General features: G+C 37.7%; 1 protein-coding gene across 4 annotated transcripts in view; it reads right to left on the bottom strand.

Moving 5' to 3' along the window:
* ESRRG (estrogen related receptor gamma) overlaps positions 1 to 20,778 on the bottom strand; it is a 195,346-nt gene that overhangs the window by 9,258 nt on the left and 165,310 nt on the right. For all 4 annotated transcript variants that reach the window (XM_081942198.1, XM_081942197.1, XM_081942199.1 and 1 more), the window contains one exon: positions 6,407 to 6,676. In XM_081942198.1, the coding sequence (XP_081798324.1) occupies positions 6,407 to 6,676 (270 nt within the window). The remainder of the gene's footprint in view (positions 1 to 6,406; positions 6,677 to 20,778) is intronic.

Here is a 20,778-nt window from a genome sequence, read left to right as displayed (position 1 = left end):
AAGTTCTCATTCAGAACAGTAAAAGACTACAATTAGGATAAAGCTTATTATATATTAGAAACTCCTGGGAAGCAGGGAATAAATCATTACAACAGAGAGAATGCTATTTAACTTCTTCATAAATGATCTTAAAAGACTAAGTGTGTAAGAAAAACTGACACAGTAGGATTTCAGATTGTCACATATCAATTTTCACCTAATGTGGATAATTAATAAATATGTTTGTCTTGGAGGTGTAAAAGATAGGCTGAAAGTTTATTGAATTTGAAGATGAATTCGATAGCTTGAATAACATCCCATTTCTAATTCTATGAATCTCTTAAGAACTTCATGCAATAAGTAATTAATTCATGGAATTTGCTGCTAGATGTGATAGTGGGATTAAAAATGATTCAGTGACTAAGTCATGATAACTTTACAGTATATCAGTTTTTTAATTTTACAGCAGGGGTGTCCAAACTTGGGAACTTTAAGACTTATGGACTTCAACTCCCAGAATTCCCCTGCCAGCCATGCTGGCTGGGGAATTCTGGGAGTTGAAGTCCACAAGTCTTAAAGTTCCCAAGTTTGGACACCTCTGCTTTACAGTATATCAGTTTTTGGATATGACCGAGACAGTGAAACAACAACTGGCTACTCTGAAAAATATAATGCTGGGATCATCTGATTTTACAAGAGACATCAAATGCGATAAGGCATTTTTTTCCAGGTAGTTTACTTTACTGGCTGTGTGTTAGGATAAGAATAGTTCAAAAATAGCCACTGTGGTATGGTGGTTAAAGTACTCTGTCCATTTGAAGAATCTATTTGGCATCATCATCCAGCCCACTTCAGCCTTTAGAGTGCCTTAGAAATGTAAGGGTTTTATGAAACACACTGTCACATTTCACACAGATCTGCCATATTCACTACTAGAGGTGTCCCAAATATTTAAGCTTTAAGCCATTCCGTGGGATGAGAATCCAGAGAATGTATTCCTAAACTGAATGTATAGAAATGAAGATTCTATGGAGAAGACAATCAGCAACATGCCCAGGCCATTTACAGCTTTACCAGTCCACTTTATTACCACCACTTTGAATTGGGCCCAGAAATGAATAAGTAGTGTAAAGACTGAAGTACTGTTGTAAATCCTTCTAAAATGGCTGTCCTGTATCAGGAAGCCAGCAAGCTGACACATTCTGCAATAAGTTAAGTTATTGAGTCATCTTTAAATGCAGCCAAGTAGAATACATTGAAATAACCCATAATTTGGAGCTAATAAGGACCTAAATTACTGCCATGGCCGTTTGCATCAAAAATGGCCACAAACTGTATTATAGGACAAAGGCTCGTATAATACCAGGAGAAGCCATGTATCCTGGTGAAATCCCAGACTATGTGCCTATTCCTTCATGGAAAGTTTAACCTCATTAGAGATAATACAGGTGTTAACAATCACATTTTTTCAACCCCCACCCAGTGGTGGGTTTCTATTTTTTTTCCTACCAGTTCGCTCATGTGCATGCTCACGCTTGACACTTCTGTGCATGCGCAGAAACATCTAGGTGGGTGGAGGCTCCTGCCACCACTACTACCAGTTCACTCAATCCAGACTGAACTGGGACCAACCCACCTTTGCCCCCCCCCAAAAAAAACCTATATATTTGGCATCCAATCTCATATAATCGCAAAACACCAGTTAAGAGTAGCTGCAGCATCTTCAGTACATTTACAGGTACAACTGGACATGGTCACTTTTTATGAACTGTTAGATGTTCTCTGTGAGTAGCTTCATGATCTCTCCCAATGGTTTAGATGCTGAAGGATGTGGAAATGTGGGTGGGAAGAGATTGTGTTCTGTGACTCAGATTGGGCTGACTCAGACTTCAAGGTTGACTCAGATTTCCATCCTTCCAAGGTGGGTAAAATGAGGACCCAGATTGTTGGGGGCAATATGCTGACTCTGTAATCTTCTTAGAGAGGATGATAAAGCAATGTAAAGTGGTATATAAGTCTGAGTGCTATTGCTATAGATGGAGTTGCCAATGACCTGAATGTTTTCCTCTATGATTACCAAGTAAAATCACCTGCTCAAAAAATAAAGGAACCTCCCATCCCAGAGGTAGTCCTGAAGGATGCCATGGTTGATATTACTGAGAGCTAATAGGACTTGGAGTGATGTATTTCCCACAACCAGGTCCCTCCATCTCAAAAAAAAATTATCCACTTTAGAGACCAATGCTGCTTCTATCTATAATCTATAATAAGTAATCTGATTAAAATTTGTTGCAATACTTTGCCCAATTCAAGCTTCTATGTAATTGGTATTCCTACCGCCTAAAATCTTTTCAAATAAGGGGACTAAAATTCAGATATAAATTGTTCAATAGAGCCAGATCCAAGCTTCCTTAATATCAGATTAAGTTGGGATTAAGAGTTGCTTTCAGAGGCATTTGAGATTAAATCACAACTGATTACCCAAACAATTATTTGCATTAGAAAATAGTGTATATGTACAGATGTGTGAACAGGCTGCATCTCAAGGATCACAGAAAGTTCAGTATATTTGACAGGCTGCCTTTCCTTGGCTGCCTATTCTGGTTGGAATGATCTATCCTGTTCTATTCTAATGACATCATACAAGCAAACACAGAAGCAAGGACAAGCAAAAGATCATGGTCACATCACAGTCACAGTAGTAGTTCAGTGTAAAAACTAAAAAGCACAGGCAGGAACTGGAGACAGTGAAAATACTATAAATAAAAACAAAGAAATTAAGCAACAGTAGCAGACTGTGAATAATCATCCTAAATCAAAGATCCAAGAGTTTAGACATGAAGTTTCGACACGAGCTGGGTGATTAGGAAATGTTAGGGTTGTTATAGCTGCAGTTCAGCATTGGTCTGTCCCCAACCAAAGACAAGCAATGATGAATTTACACAGAGCAGTATACACTCTATTATATTGGTCACTATTGTTAATAGACCTCACAATGGCCCATCAAAATTATCCTTTGAACTTTGCCTCAGACGGCTGAAGGAAGTAGAGTTTCAACAAAGTGGCTGAAGAAAAAAGTGTCTGCTACATATAAGGAATGCTCTAAAGTGGTCATTGAATAGTTCAGTCACATAAGAGTCATAAACAAAATCTGCTACTAGTTATAAATGGGTAAAACTAATGCAAATGATTATTAAAAAGTCTCCTGTGTGTATATGCTTGTAGTACACAAGGAGGGGAAAAAAAGCACTTTTCCCAGAGCTTGAATCTAAGCAACCTAAATGAAGAGAGAGGTAGCTTGCTTAGATCAGGAGTTCCCAATTCCCAGTCCATGCTGCTGCCAGTTTGGAAACAGGCTGAGGAAGCATGTGCATGAATCTCCATTTGTGCGAGTGGCAGGCATGCACGTGCTTGCCACTGGCATAAAGCTATCCTTCCCCCCACCCTCTGCAGGTCTGCCAAGCTGGAAAGATTGGGCATCACTGGCTTAGATTTTCTTAGTCCAGTGCCACCAGTTAGCCTCTTCAATGTTTGCCTGTATTAAAGCTGCTCACTCCTATCTCCATATCCCCTCTTTTCCAAATATTGAGTCTTTAGATTATTTTTCCACCACCTTACTCCAGGTAAACTATAGCATTCCAAGATGTTGCTTTCATAAAAATACAAAGCTTCTCCTTTTTAGTGTTCCGGTAAGGAGCAGCATTTTAAAGGGTTCAGTCAGTAGGGAAAGATACTATAGATTAGGTGAGCAGAAAGAGTTAGAAATTCCGTGGCAGTTCAGCTGATTGGGACACGAAGTCTTTTAAAAAGCCTCTAGCCTAAAAGTACAAATGTCTGTTTCTTGATGAAATAATTAAAAGCAAACAAACCTGTGAACCTACAGTCCTCCATTTGGCATTTCCCAATCAATACATGGGAACACTTAGTAAAAGCACTGTGACAGAGAGAACACCTTTTATTACACAGCAGAGTTCACCTGCCTGAAGTAATTGCTACATACATGCTTTAGAAAATATTCAGAGGTGAGTTTTCTCTCCCCCCCCACCCCCATCTTGCTGTGAGCAACCAGAGCACTCACTGATGCATTGGAACTTCTTTTTCCATTTAGCATTTTAAGTACCTAATTAGAAAGCCAACATATGAACCAAAGAACACACCAAGTTGTTTTAGGTTATACAAAACCATCAATTATGATTATTACCAATGATATATTAAGAGTATCAGGTGATGGTTTTTGCTAATATCAAAATAAGATTAATTGGAGATGCTATGAGGTAAAATGTTTATTTCTGAGCCTCAGAAACATAATAGGAGTTCCTGTCTTTGGAGGACACATAAAAAAGCAGCAAGATTTTGTTTTTTGCCTAAATCCAGGACTTTCAATATTCTGTTCGCTGCAACTAGACCCTAGGTTTACTCTCAAGTCAAGAAATGAAAAATTGGGTTCAGGATAAGTGAAACCATTAGAATAAAATCTGGATCTCTTTATATTCCAAATCGCAGCTACATTTTGGCTTTTCAGACATCCCTTCGTTCTTTTTTAAATCTTTTTATTTCAAGTCCCTATGAATTGGGACTATAATAATGGTGATGTTTTGTTCACTTTATCTTGTTTTATCTGTTTATGCATGGGTACAATAGAGAAGAAGGGGAGGCAGGAAGGTTACTGTAAAAACTGTTCACTGATTTAGAGCACAAAAGAGCATTAATTATTATTGAATCAAGCCAGATGTTTATGCTAAGCTGATGATTTCAGTGAATGTCATTTTAAATCTCTGCAGGTCAAAGTAAAATACTGTCTCCGTCATTTCCAAATGTGCGAAGCTTTGCTGTCATTCAAAATGCTTTTAAAATGTGTCTTTTTATACAAACTGTGCATGGTTTCTGACTTATTTATTTTATCAGTAAACATAATGAATTATGACGATTATATGAACATTTCATAATGTTTTATAACTTTAATTTGGGGAAAGCTTATTCCAATAAAATGAGAATCTGAGATGACCACTAGAATGTGTATTATGGCAACAGCTGCTTACACTTATGTCAATTGATTAAGGCATTTATATTTCTTATGGATATTTTTCATTCTTCATTTTTATTTGTTTTTCAATTGAAACTCTAATTAAAATGCAAAATGCTAGATCCCATTATGAAGACAAATCGGAAAGTACAACTTCATTGTTGAAAACAATTTTCCTCCTATCAATCTGAAGATTCATGTGTCAATATTGTAGATGAACTGTTAATTACAAAATCAATTAAAAAATTATTTCTGAAAACAGTCACGCATCCTGGCTCTCGTGGGGACAATTTGGGCAGAAGGCCTCATCTCACTAGGACCGCACCAAATCACAAGTCGTCATCCACAAGTAAGCAAAAGCAATCTGGTTTTTCATTTTTCAGCGCGGCTGAGCCCAGCCTGAGATTGATCGTCACATATGGCCCCAGAAAACAAACTGTCAATACCTTGAAAGCTGCAGAATTTGAACAAATAGCCATCCGCCCATTCAAGCCACTCATTGCATCCCATTTAACAGATTTTATTGACAGTTTCCTTCTTGTAATTAAAGGGAAAACTACTGGCCAGCAACCAAGATAAAGTTCAAAGATAGGGTCAAAACAAAAGTAGATGGAGGGGCACGGTGTGACTGTCAATGGTACATAGCATCAGAGCATGTTATCGACACACAGGTATCTAATGATCGGCACGTCATTAAAGAGGGATCTATCATGAACTTTATGCAAATGCTAAGAGACCACAATAAAGTGTTAGAGAGGCACAAAGGGAAAAACAACAAAGAACAAACGATTTTTCACTTATCAAACACTGGCTCACTGCTTCAGCACTTTTAAGTTCAAATGCAGAGAAGAATCCTTCCTTGAATTCTTACCCTTCGTCTGCACAAATTACATTAGGCATTTAACCATCTAGCATAAAACAGTCAAATTTGTACCATTTCAATAAGGTTAAAACATGACTTGCTCCCTTCTCTAATAAAACCAGAGTTCACCTTCGGTATTGAGTTCACAGTGTTTAGTAGCTAGATTGAAATAGATCATATATTGCATTTAGTCATGGGCCCTTCCATTCTAGTGGGTTTTAGCAGACTGATTAGACTTATCTGGATTATGAAATGGATTTAAGCAGAATGACATTTATGTTTATTGAAAAGCATCTTTGCTGTTAATACTGCCTGAATTTTACAGCATCTTTTAACCAAATTGGGAACTCAGCATAAACAAATATTTATAATCATAGATCTTCCCTTAATTTGAACTACCTTGTTTCTAGTCTATCAACACTATTCTGCAGTAGTATGATTACAAATTTCGTATTCTTAGACAGTCATATTTAGAAACTGTCATGCAGAAGGTATTAGAGGAAGGGGGAAAATGACATGAGCCATCATGCCAATCTGCCAACCTGAATTAGCAAGCGCGATAGCTTTGAGGGTGACAAACTCTTCTTTCTCCAGCTTCATGCTCTTGTATTTTTTTACCAGTTGCAGAATGGCATTGTTGAGGTCAAGAAGGCCTGCTAATTTAGACTGGTCTTCATCCATAATATAGTCTTCAGCATAGACAAGCTCATCCTCAAAGGAAAGTGATCGGTACACTACGCCCAGAATTAAAATCTCCATCCAAGCACTCTGCAGAAGGCTCATCTGGTCAGCAAGCGATAAAGTGGAAAATCCTAAACCGGGAAGGAAAGTACACAGAAACATAATTAAAATTGTACTGGCCCCTCATAATTCTGCATTATAACTTTACCCGTGTGCTTGTTTTTATTATGTAAGTCAGCAATGTGTATTTACAGATTCTACCCTCTCAGATCTCTCATGTCAGCAGACATAAAATAGTTAAAGCAAAAGCACTTCAGATAAAAACAATTCAGTATATCTCTGGCTTATTGTAATTTTAGGCCGAGAAGCCTGTTGCATTTTATTCAGTATTTAAGAATGCATTTCCTCAAATAAATTGTCGAGACTTGTTACCCAGATTCAGTAGCATCTAATATGGCCTATATCAAATCTAGAAACAATAATTGTCATGGCTGAAAGAGAAAGAATAAAAGGTATGACAGTGCCTGAAATCTTATCTACACTGTTACTTACCACAGAGTAAGCATCACTGAATTCAGTTACTTCTGCATAGCCTTCATACCATATTTTAAAGATTTCAAGGTCTCCTTTGAAGGCAGAGTGCATTTTTAAACAAAAATGGGGAAAAAATCATTTTAAAGGAGAGGTAATTTGATACCTTAATAGAATTAAGTGATGATCACAACAACCAGGCAAAGTGCTTTTTGAACTTCAACCTCAGTAAGACCTACCCTTTCCAGAAAAGACGCTAATTACTTCTATAATAGCCTCTCCCTCCACCACACTGCTCAAATAACAGAATGGCACATTAAAGTGCCAAGTGAATAGTAATCACACCATCACTTTGAGAGAGAGAGAGAGAGAGAGAAAGAAAAAAATATATATAATAACGCTTAATGAATTTAGGTTTTGCTTTTGTTTCACTATCTCTCCTTTCCTTTTTAATAGGATCACTAAGGGCAAACCTCTTTATAGCCATACCTTTTCAGGCACCTATTTACAGTAGCTGTTAATTTATTATCTCTGCTTGACAAAGCTCCTATCACAGGAGGTCCCAGGGAAGGAAAGATTTCCTGGCCTATCCATGAAATATCGTACTTTGCCAGTTGGCACCTGCAACCACCCAGGAGTTAATAAAATCATCAAAAGGGATTAGTCAAGCTTTTCTTAAGGGGGTGGGGCGGGACTTAAGACACGTCTAAAGCTCTCTGTGTGCGACTTATGGAGCTGCTCACAAGTGCATTGATGGGGATCCTAGAGAAAGAATAGGCCTTGGTTGCTGCTGCTCATTTATCTTAAAACACACAGAATTTTGCCAAAACACGGTGGTGAAAACGTGAGCCACAAGAATTAGACATCAATTTAGATTCAGCCTGCTGCACAAGTTGGATCCCAATGCATTTGGATTAAAAGAAATCAAAAGTCTCTCTCCAGGCCAGGAGACATGCTTTGAAAGAGACGGACTTTATCGAGACGCCGCCTCCATTCCGTTTCATTATTTCTTAATTCTTATTTACATTTTTCCATACTGTATTCTGTTCTTTATTTATAAGAGGACGTGTGTCATGTCCCCAAAAGAAGATCAACCACATCAAAGCCAATCTCTTTGAAAAATGACAAGGGGCTAGCCCCACGCTTCTTATGGGAAATGGAAGGAAATGAAACAGAAATAATAATTTGAAAGGGTCTTAAAATGGAAGGCCTATTTGCAATTAGCTCCAGCCTCCCTCCCTCCCTCCCTCCCTCCCTCCCTCTCTCTCTCTCTCTCTCTCTCTCAAGAAGCAGATGGACAGAGAACGTTGCCTGCAGCAGTGTCCTGTGTGACAGGCCCATTCTCCCTCCCAGACACTGCTGTTAGTAAATAGATTTACACATTCTCCAATCTCCACACATCTTTCTGCCGAATAATTAAAAGCAGGGATGATTAGTTTATTGAGTGGAAGGAGGAACTTTTTTATTGAGGTCCGTCCATGATTTTTATCAGGGCCAGCACTTTTACGGTTGTCATGAGGGTGCAGGCATCCAATTTTTCTTATCTGCCTGATTAATACAAACGCTGTTTCAGGACGCATTAATTAACAGATACAAATCTACGTTCTCATGGAAGGATCAATACAGAGAAGAAAAGAGGCATCAATGTGAATTTAGTGCTGATGATGGAGAAGGCACTCTATTGACATTTACGTGCATGGAAACTTTAAAGTCAGAAGAGCCCTTTGTCCCTACGATTTACAAAGTAGCAGTGCTTTTTAACTATAACCATGTTTCACACACTTCAGGGGCATTTAATTAAGCAAATAAATAAATAAAAAAAGCAATAAAACCTCTAAAGAGGTTTCAATTTCAATCATTTTCCTTTCTATTCCTCCCAAAGCTTCTCCACTTTCCTGCTTTTGATTTATATGCTAATTTGTGCATTTTACTTTTTATTTTTTTTTAAATTTAAATTACAGTGGGCTTTGCTAGCAATTAAAGTAGCTAACAGGCATTAAAACATTAAAAAGAACCCTCCAATGCGAACTCTATTTTTTTTTAAATAAAGGGATATTTGGTCAGAACTTTAAAAATGTGCAAATGGCTTCTCATTTCTTCAGTTTTTCATATTTCTACACAATTCCCCAGGACTGCTTTTTACTCCTGCAGGAAATATGTTGCCCCTAATTGTGAATGAAACATTTTGTTTATGTCAATAGAAAATACACAGGTGTGCACACGTGTGCAGTTTCTTCCTTTTTCATAAAAGGAAATAAAATGCAGGAGATAGAATTGTGGAAATTTTTATGCCATGTTCTTTTTATGTTTAGTAAAATCTTATTTTATTACTAGGCATCCAATGTAAACCTTTTTTCTTGATGGTGGTGGTGATAGACGGGAGATTTTTAAAAAATACCAGAGCTGTTAAAGCTTAACTTTATATCTGAGTTTTAATTAATAAAATGAAACTTAAAATGTTTTTCGGTTGTTTAGAAAAGCAAACAAGAATCACAACAACTTGGTAAATAAAATACCGTTATTCAAAGTATAAGGGCCTGCAGAATAAACCAATGTGAATGTTCATTTAAATATTCTGTGGAAAAAATACCAGCCATTGTAATAAACCACTGTACAATAAGGGAAAAATAGATATCCATATTTTCATAAAAAGTGATCTTTTAAAACCGTATATAAAATCTCCAAACGCTATATGAAGCCATTTCCCATTAACCATATTTAAATGAACTATTTCCAGCCACACAGCTCTGAGCTCTTCCCAAATCTAGAAGACAGTGCTTGGCTAGCGTTGCCCTAAACTTTGAATTTTGCCACACCCGCTCCCTTACTCCCTAGCATTTGACAAGTCATAATTTTAAATGTTCAACTATATTATGGCTTTAAAAAATACATTTCATTACACGATGGTGCATTTCCCCCCCTAGTGCAGACCAATTCCATGCATGCTGCTGACAACTTTGATCCCTCTTCATCTCTCTCTTCATGTCAGTGCCATTTAATGTATCTCAGGCATTTTGCTAGCAGAATGGCTCTGTACCTTGACCTGCAGTTAAATAGCATGTTTATTTGCGAGACAGTGTGCTCTGAGTAAACCAGATGACAGTTTGGAATAACATCATTTGGAAGGATTGAAAAGCTTCTCAAGAATCAGGTAGCCAGAGGTCATAGGCTGGAAGGAAGCATGTGCTGTGCCAACCCCTCCTGCCATCTTCTACTTGAAACTCATATATTTGATGGTGACGCCATGGGCACTTGTCAAGACAACCCAGCCCTTTACCCATTCTTTTTCTCGCTTACTTTCTGCCCCTTCCTCCCCCCACACCAAATCCCCCACCATCTCTCTTTTAGTCTGGCAAACTGATGCTCTTTGCAGTCAACTTAGAAAAAAGGCTAAGCATTTGAAAGTGTGAAGGGCAAAAAATATCTGACGGCTAGTCTTCAAAAATACACTTCCATTTCACAAAGCATAAATGTTTGTTTCCCAAGTCCAGTGTTGACAGAAATAGGCTGCAGTGCAGGCATAAGAAGTTAACCCCTACAAGGCATTTTCTTCCACTTTAACGATGCTGAATGCAAACCACTACCATTCTATGCGGTTTCTTGTAAATAGCCAAAAAACAAGGGCAATGATTTGTGAGCTATCTATCACCTCCCCCATCTACCTCTCTTCCTCAGTAGATTGCACTGTTGCTATAAACAGAGTTTTCAACAAAAAAGAACCTTCCACTTCATTGGTAATTAGAACCTAATGACTCTCCGTTATCACAAAGTATGCACGGAGGGGAGGGAGGCAAGTTAGTGACTTGCCTGATTCTTTCCTTCTGTCTTCATTTCCCTATATTCATAAAGCACTATAAGAAAATAAAATATAGATGGCAACAAAGCCCTTGGTGTTTCTCCCACATAAACCCTCCACAATATTCTGTCTAGTGAAATTAATTCTTCAGCTGCAGTACATTTGTGTGGCTATATAGTACACATTCTTTTAAAACAGACTGTTTTGTCCACTTGCTTTTCATTTGCTTCTTGCATAGCAGCCGTCCCTAAGATAACAAGCCTAAATCATTATCATTCCCAAAGACACTCTTCTACAGTCTGTTTAGGATTTTATAGACACTGGAGGCACATTTGTGGTTTATCTACAGTACCCTTAGCATGCCGTTTTTTTAAAAAAAACAATTATACTGTTACAAGAGCACTGGCAAAATATTATAGTATCAACAATTGGAAAGGAATGCCAGTTGCTGTATTCTCTGCCTTTGTCTCTGATCCTTTCCATTTATTTGAATTCTTTTGTTCCATTCTGGAAATAAAATACACTACAAGCATCTAATACCTATTGGTCACAGTCCAAATCCTCAAAGCGTGCAGAGGATTCCTGCTTTTTTACGTGAGAGAAAATGCTCTGTGCGAGCACAAATTTATATTGTGTGCACCTCATATTTCTCTACTAACAGAATAGGTCTATGTCAATTATAATGTTAGACGTCATTTAGGTATTTTAAATGATAACTTTGACCAGTTATATTTTGTCTTGTTTTTTCCACTGGAAATGAAAGGATTAAAAAAGAAATCATTTAAATAACAATAGAACAAGTTACTTCAATTCTTTAAATAAAAAAGTAAAAACATTCTTAGATAATTTTCAATAGAAAAATCTAACATAATCATGCTATCTAGACAGTGTTGTATATTATTTAATCTGCCTAAGTGTTTTAAAAAAGTAGAATCCTAGATTTCTGTCCATAAGTTTTGTTTTGATATGCTATTGACCTGGAAACAATGCATAGTATCTAAGCAGTAGAAAATCAGGAACCCGGTAAGCACCTTTATAACAAACAAATTGTATTAAATAGCATAACTTCTGTGAGCTGTAGTTCACTTCATTGGATATATAGCCTAGAGGTTCCGTTTCATTTTGGAGCTTTCCTGACCTGTTTCTATCAAACTATAACATTTATAAAAAGAAATGATATTTTAGATAAAATGATATAGAAGAGAAATATGAGATTCAGTTATTTATAAATAGTTGTTTGAAATGGGGTCACCAATGATTGTCCCAAAAGAAGCTGTTAGAATTGAAAGCATTTATTTTATCACTTGCTCCAACTCAGTCATTGAAATAATTGTGAAATGATTTGTTCTGAGTAGTTTTGTGATTATGTTTTGTGAGCTGCATCAGCCAGCTATGTTATGCCTAGAAACATATTTATTTTATGGAAAGTAGCAATGAGTTAATCCTTTCTATCCTTGGTTCAGCCACCTAGTGGCTTCTTCTTCTACAATGTTGTAGACCAGGACTCTGGATAGGATTGCACGTACGCAGCCTCTCTTCACTCATCGCTTCTGATTCTTCCAATGGTTCATGGAGGAATTGTGGAATCTGCTCAACACCTAGTGGACAAAGTCACTCAGGTTTGTTTCTAGCTGGAACCCACACATGGTGCAAGTCCATGTGGAATGTCCAGGGAATGGTCTTGCCCAGTTAACTGGGAACAGTTTGACCCTGTTGGACCTGATGAAATGGACAGGGTCCTCGATGCTGTCAGTGGAACCACCTGTCAATTAGATCCTTATCCTGCTTGGTTGGTGAAAGCATCAATTGACCACCACCCCCTGCATTGACAACTTTTGTTCAGTTTTCCATTTCCCATTTTAGGTGGCTGCTTGGCAACTTCAGAGAGTTCAGATAAAACATATTATCTGGACCCCTTTCCATTCAGGATTTAGGCCTGGTTATGGGACAGAAATGACATTGGTCACACTTGTCAAAGATCTTTGGTCAGGGCAATATATGAGTAGTGCAACCATCTTTTCTGTTCTTGATCTCTCAGCAGCCTTCAATACCATCGACCACAGTACCCTTTTGGACAGGCTGTATTGTTTCCTTTTTTCCAACATACTCAGCACCTTAACCACTGAGTCACCAAGCCACTCTTTAAAGTTGTAGTAGTATGATATACAAAATACATTCTGTCCTCTACATTGATCTTTCAGGAAACACATGGTAGAATTGTACAAAGGTTTAAAAAAGATATCTCTGGCCACAAAGGTTTTCATGAAGAATCCATTCAAAGCAAAAACCTTCCACCAGTCACCATTATGCTGCTTAATTTCAAGGTCTGAGTCTTCCAGTTTGTTGCTAGAAGCATCAGAGCAGGCTTGTGTATATAGACTTCACATTGACTTCACAGAATTCTTCTAATTATTACAATTGTCAGACAAGGCTGTAAGATGATGAAAAGTACTTTACCAACAAGAATATTGATCATATTCTTTGTGTCATATCTTTGCCTGGGAAAGAATCATATCACCTCTGAGGCATGACACCACTGTTGAAACATAACCAAAGCCATCAACATAGCCAAGGGATTAAATAAACTGAACTATAAACAAATTGAGAACATAACAAACCAAGATCACTAACACAGCTGCAAAAGATGTTTGCTGGACATTTGTGATTTCTAGGAAACTCACAGCTTTGGGAGATGAAGAAAATAGGGATTTGGTTACTGGATCTATTGATTAACCAAAGTGTCATCAGTTCAGAGTCATGATCAAACTGTTTGCCTTTGGGATGAGTGGTAAGAACACTTATGAGACAAGGCAGTGACTAGCATTGATCCAAGTTCATTTGAAAAACTGTGGGCTGTGGCAGAACTCAACTGACCAGTGAAGACAGATTTTCTGAGAGATTTAAAAATGCCACAGAAATAGTCTGAGCAAGTTGTTGCAGCAATCCAAACACAATAATAATAATCATCATTATCATCATAGCTTACATCCTGCAACAATACTTTTACTACTAGATCTGCCTATCCCAGGTCCGTGGAATAAACCAGGTGGATAAAAATGCCAAATCTGGTCTAAATATCTGCCTATCTGTGCAATCAATCACAAGAACAACAACATCCCAGACTTAACAATTGTCAGTAGGAAGTCTGGACACTGGACATGTCTCCATGTATGTGAGAACAGCAAAATAGAAGAGAAAGACCTGGAAAACACAAATATAAATACATGCAAATAGAAATAGAATAACTGAGGCAAAAGCAAGCAAAGATATATCAATAATGATAGAAGTTTTAGCTGCAATCCCAAAACTTCTGGCGCGTCACCTGAATGTTATTGGCATTGACAAAATCCCATCAGTCAATTGCAAGGAGGTAGCTTTACTCAGAATAGCTTACATCCTGCAAGAGTACCTTTAATACCATCAAACATCAGCCTATCTCAGGTCCTTGGGAAAGATCCATAGGTGAGTAAAATATTATATCCAATCTAAACATCTGACTGACTATGTTGGGACTCATAACAAATAAAAATCATTAAAAAAAGTATTTGGATTGGGAAATAATTTAAATAAACCTTCATTGCACCAAGGTTACTGTCACCTGAATATAGGTTTATGCAATAGAACGTTACTTCCTCCTTTTTTGCACAACTGACCAGCTATTTCACTGCTCTTTTAAGGGGAAGCTAGTCGATCATGACTCTTCTCCGTTTCAAAGCTGAAGAGCCAGCACTGTCCAAAGACATCTCCGTGGTATGTGGACGGCATGACTAAACACCGAAGGCACATGGAGTGCTGTTACCTTACTACCAGAGGTGGTTTCTATTTTTTTTCTACTTGCATTTTTACATGCTTTCGAACTGCTAGGTTGGCAGAAACCCGGACAGGAGCTCAGTCTGTTACATGGCGATAGGGATTTGAACTGCTGAACTGCTGACCTTTCTGATCAACAAGCTCAGCATCTTAGCCACTGAGCCACCATGTCCCTTGTTTTGAAATCATACAAGACACCTAACATCATTAACTCTTGAGTCAATTGCCTATTGACCATGTACCAAGTGTAATGTCTCAGCAGGTAAAACATAAACACTCTCTCAAATATAGGGTTTTTTTCCCCTGGTGATTTCTTGGCACATTGTTTTTAAAGCAACAAAACAACAGCAGTTTGCCATTGCCTCTTCTGAAATAGCCCCCTCCCCAGATTCTCAGTCTAACTTACATCCTGGTATTTAGTGATGATCTCCAAGTAGCAATAAGTTCAGTCTTATTTGGGATCTGCCAGACAGCTGACACCTGCCATAGTTTGAACATAGCAATTCTACATAAATTTGAACTGAACTAAGCTTTATTTAGAAGACCGAATCTGATAAGAGTCCATTTGCAAGTGAGTATAGAACTTGTACTTCATCATAACATTCATCGCACATGCTTTCAAATGGGAGATTTGCTCCTGAGCTTTTTCAAAATCTTTCCATCATCCCAGGTAGCGGAGCAGTAGCTGGGCCAAATTATTTTGTGGTTTTAAGTGGAATCTAAAGGACATTTGTCATTTCCTAGGTTTATTGTATAAATATAGTAAAACCCCCAGATTCAGAGACTGAATCCTAACCATTTATTTATCTGCAAAAGACAGAGGCACCAATTATTTGGGATTATTAATATTAATATTACATGGAGGTTTTTGATCATTTCATTCAGGACATAAATGTTACAGTAAAGCTCTTTATCCCAAATATATTCCACACAGAGTTTAAAAGTCCAATTGTGTCACGGTCTATTTTTATTATTTAAGAACATGGTTTATATCCCTTTTTTATTTAAATTGTACTTTTCATGTCCTTTCATCTTTCTTTTAAATGTAGCTTCATAGAAAACATAAATGGTTTCTAACAGAGACCAGGAAAACTCCTGACCATAAACACCTTTCCAACAAGCCTCACAGCAAGTGCAACAAAAGAGAGGGAGAAACCCAGGGCTTTTATCGCCATGTGATTTTCATCTCCCTGAAACAAGAGCAGAGAGCTCGTAAGGCAATGAAAATGCATTCGCACTGCACGTCCTTATCAATCCATTAAGAACAATGGATTCTCACTAAGCTAACGTCCACTTGTCAGAAATATCTGCAACAGAGAATTCATGCAGCAGGACTAAGGAAGGAAGATTCACAACAATTTAAAAACAGCAAATTAGACATTTACGACCAGGAAAGACACTTGGCTAGTGTGATCTCTCACTCAGAATGTACAAAAAGGTGTTAATATAATTTAAATGCCAGTTAGGTATATTTCAATGGACACACAGACACACACCTTCTATTAAGACTTACATAACAAACTTCAGAAGAACAACTTGGAGAACAAGTTGAATGTTGGGGAGAAAAGGACAAGGAGGAGTCCCAAATCTGCAGCACTCGAAGTTCATATTGATGTATTAAAAGTTGGACAGCTTCACGCCTAAGTCCAGCTGCTGAAGTCCTTTGGATCCTCAAATACCATAAAAGCATATATTTTTTTAAAAAAACCTATTTGCATTATTTGCTTTTATAAAGAAGCCGTTTAGAAAAGGAGGGAATTACTTCTTCCCCTCTCTTAAGAAATGCAAATTTCAGCCTAAATATCCCTGCTGTTCTTTTGCAATGATGCCTATAAACGTAAAATTGCAAAAACTCTTAAAATACCATTGTCTTTTTGTAATTTGAACTGTTCATTAACAGCGCCCTGCTAAATGGAAATTTTCCTACCCAGCTTGGCTGATTTAGATAGTAGGCAGGGTTGACCCTGATATATACATCAATGGAGAATTGGGAGGGTGGGAAAACTTGTGGCTGTGGGCTGCAATTGAAAGTTGGAGTAGGGAGACCAAGTTTGCTATCGGGTCTGAATTGAGGTATCTATATAAGTCACCATGAATGGAGTCTGAGTCAAAGCTTTTATTTAATTAATTTCATTGCAGTATTTTCTAAGTGCTTAAGACTAAAAATTGAACAGCATTTTAACAGAACTATTATCTGAGAATAGATTTGAATTTATTAATCTCTGAGTCAGGAATTCATAGGAAAGGCTTGTTGTAAAATAGGATAGGGTGGTTTTTATGAGCAATTGGATTTAGAAGATTCATGTTATCCTATCTTCTCTTGAGAAAATGGGTGCCCTCCCCCCAACGGATCTAAGTTTTAATTTTAATTCCATTATTTAAAACAATTAGCTTTAAAAAAACAAAAGTAGAAAACAATGTTCAATGCAAAAGTATAGTTATATTATCTAATTTGCTCAAGAAAAAAACAAAGGATAATCTTTTCATTTTCAAGAAACAAAAGCAAATGTTAGGATTAGTTGATAAGCATGCAGAACTTATAAACTTTGGGTAAAGTGGGCCTCTTTCCAGGCATGATCTTTCTCCTGGCCCTTTCCACATCATTTTCCGTGCTCCATTTGCTGTCTGCTTAGTAGAGGCTCACTGGTGGCAGATCTTACTAGTAGAATTGAGAGACAGATACGAGATTGTCTAATTAATTGAATGATTATTTAGTGACACAACATTATTTTGTGATTATGAGTAGAAGATCTGCCTTATGTTTCAACGTGATATATCACAATATCTAGACAGCATTTTTCTGTGGCTGGATTTCCTGCTCATTTATACATATTGGCATAAAACAGGTCCTCAGATATTTTAGGACAAACATTCTTACTTGTTCTAAATGTTCTGCCTATTCTCTTCACTCCTTCACCAGGAATACAAAGGTGGAAGTAAAGAATGGAACCAATTGTCATACACTAAATTTCAACATCACAATTTAAGCAACTTCATGGACTGGAGCTATTAAGAAGCCACTTTACCCAATAATCAGTCTATGATTTGTATTGTAAATATAAAATACCATCAAAATCACTATCACCTCCTTGATTCTAAGATAGCTCCAATTGCTATGTCTAAACTGTTAAAGTAATCTTAATGGACTGAGTTACTTTTGACCATTGACCCAAGGGAGGATTAAATTAAGCTTTTTTGTTTGCTCGTTTTTTTTAATCTTCTACATATTTTTTTAAACAGTAAACTCATTATATATTTTCTAAGGGTTGTTTGGTAAACTTCACAGGAAGAAATGAGAAAAATCTTTCAAACCTAGGCTTTTTTCAGTGACTTCAGGAAGACTAGGTTCCATTAAAAAAAAAAAACCTCTTTAAATGTGGTGTAGAATTTCATCACTCAGCATCTGCATCTTGAATTTCAATACTGAGCTCTGGGCATCCCCTGTTGGAGACCAACCCTGTCTGACTTGTTAAGCTACTTGAGAAAGGAGAGTATCTGAAGTCTGCAACAGTTCAAGAAAAGAAAATATCCATGTGTGTGTGCGTGTATGTGTGTGCGGAGGGGGGGGCAACAGCCTGATTCTAATACACCTAATTAGCCATTGGCAGACTCTTAATTGCATACATTAGGATGATTCCATAGTGGAGATTAATTCTAAATATACCCAAGCAGCTGGTTAAGATGCCATGGATTACAGTGTGGACTGTACTTTTCCACTTAATTAGATATCAAAATTAAGCAGCAACAAGCATTTTGACATAACGGGGATCAAGCCACCGCTTGGCATCCCAGAGCTGCACTAAAGTGACCGCTAAACAGAGCCGCACAGATGGAGAGATATTAAATGCCGCACTGGAAAGTAATTTCAAATAATAAAATATCAATATTTACATTTTAATTACCCCTACTGAGAGCCGCTCTGTCATTTTCACTATTGCCGACACAGCAAGGGGTAGTGGAATGACATTGCAGCTCTGACAGCAATGACTATTTTGTTTCCATTAAAGAATGACAAGTGTTTTAGAGGCAGTGACACCCAGTAGGTGAACAAGAATGACAACCAATCAGAAAATTCCTATTAAGGGAATAAATGACTCGACAAAAGAACTTCAAGCGGCCAACTCCTCGATGAACCAAGCATTTAATCGGTTCTAAATTTTCTGGCAAAAGTTTATAATTAAAAGGCACCCAAGGGAACCCTCAGCACAGCACAAAATATTTAAAAAAACATAACACATATTATGTGAAATCCATATCAAATCAGCAAGAGGAGGAGGCAGTATTCTAGGCAGATGGCTCTGTTTTAGAAGCAGGAGAATTTCAAGAGTGTAGTTCATAGGTTCTTCATTTGAGTTTCTTCAGCTTTATTACCACCTCGATAAGTTCCTTTCAGACTTGAGCCATGTATTGATTTTTCAAATGGTTACACAAGAAACCCATCAATATAAATGTGACGGGCTATAAGTTGTTTTAAATTATCATTTTTTAACAATATCTAGACAGCACATATTTATTTCTTCATTTATTTTCATTTGCTGGTCTTTCCTCGTGGCTCAGTTAAAATACAGCATTGTAATAAAATCAAACTCAAAGCAATGATCTTCCCTGACTTCAGTGTCACAGTGTAGACAGAAATAGTGCTTGGCATCACTCCACCCTTCTCTATCACACCTATCAGGAATAAGAGTTAAGCTTGCAACAAAGGACAGAAATATCAGTTGCAGACCTCTACAGGATGGCAGGACAGGCCCCTTCAGGAGGTCAGATAAAGAGAAATAAGGAAGGCAATTAAAATTACAGGACTTTATAGCTATGTTTTAATTCTTGGTGGTCATAATATATTCTGTTCAGGTACCTGGAACTCTTAAGACCCAAACCCTAGTCCAAAACAGGAAGTGACCAATAGGAACTTGTCATTAGGCACTATAAAGGGAAATATAAATAAATAAAACCCTTACATATGCACCCCAATTGCAACAATCCTGAAAGATGCTATCCTCATTAGTAGTAAAAGCGGGAAAATCATCACAAAAACCACATTACATGATACTTTTAGTGTCACAGATCGTTTGGTCTTCAGAAATTAAGTAGAACTAAACAGGGAGCTTCAGCTGCTATCCTCAGAACATCAGCCCTAGGATTGGTCTACTCTGCACCAGAATACTCTGCCCCTTAACAGCTGCCATAATAGTAAACTAGATGTCAGACTGAATGACACTATTAGGATTATAAGCGGATGTATTACAACCAGTGGTGGGTTTCTACCGCTTCGGACCACTTCGACAAAACTAGTAGTGTTTGGCGGCCTGGGTCAGTGGAACTGGCAGCGGCCCAGGCCTCCCACACCCCCAAACTGGTTCCCCGGTTGGCGCCATTGGTGCTGCCATCTTGTTTTTCAGTTCTGTGCATGTGCAGAACCCTTTTAATTGCAGTGCGCATGCACACACAGCACATATCAAGGGCGCACACGAGCGAACCAGCAGTAGTGACTGCCGGAACCCACCCCGGATTAAAACCACTCCTATTTATTGGCTTTCTGTTCTGAGCCACATGGCACCACCAGTTCTAAGAAGACAAGATACACTAGTGAGAAGTATAAATTATGAACAACTCTTCCTTACCTTTCCCACTTCTCAATGGGAAAACTAAAATGTGGGAAGCCCCCCTGGCACTTGCACAACATGTGCTTAACAACTTTAACACTGATTCCAATGGAAAGCCCAATGAGTTGCTGAGTCCCCAGACACAGGAAGACATATTGATGATTCTACACAAAAGATATCAGGTTATGAATTACCTAGCCAGCAATGAACAATCTTGAATGAGAGTCGCACCTCACATGGCATCTGCTAGGATTCATTGTATAAATGGAGTATAGCATCCTCCCCTCAGTGTGACTGCAGGGTCCCATGTCAAATTGTAGATTTGTGACTGGCTGTAAGCTGAAGACATATACCGGTCCAGTTTCTGATTATTATTTTTTCAGACAAACAATGTTGCATTTCAATGGTTAATTGGCCTAGTCATTGATATCTGAATATAGATCTTTTTAACATTATTGTGTTTTTTTTTAATTTAGAGGAAATGTTAATAAAC

This window comes from Natrix helvetica, assembly GCF_964273705.1.
Source record: "Natrix helvetica genome assembly, chromosome: 2".
Taxonomy (NCBI): Eukaryota; Metazoa; Chordata; class Lepidosauria; order Squamata; family Natricidae; genus Natrix; species Natrix helvetica.
The sequence above is the reverse complement of the archived record's forward strand: the minus strand, read 5'-3'. Positions and strand labels throughout refer to the sequence as shown.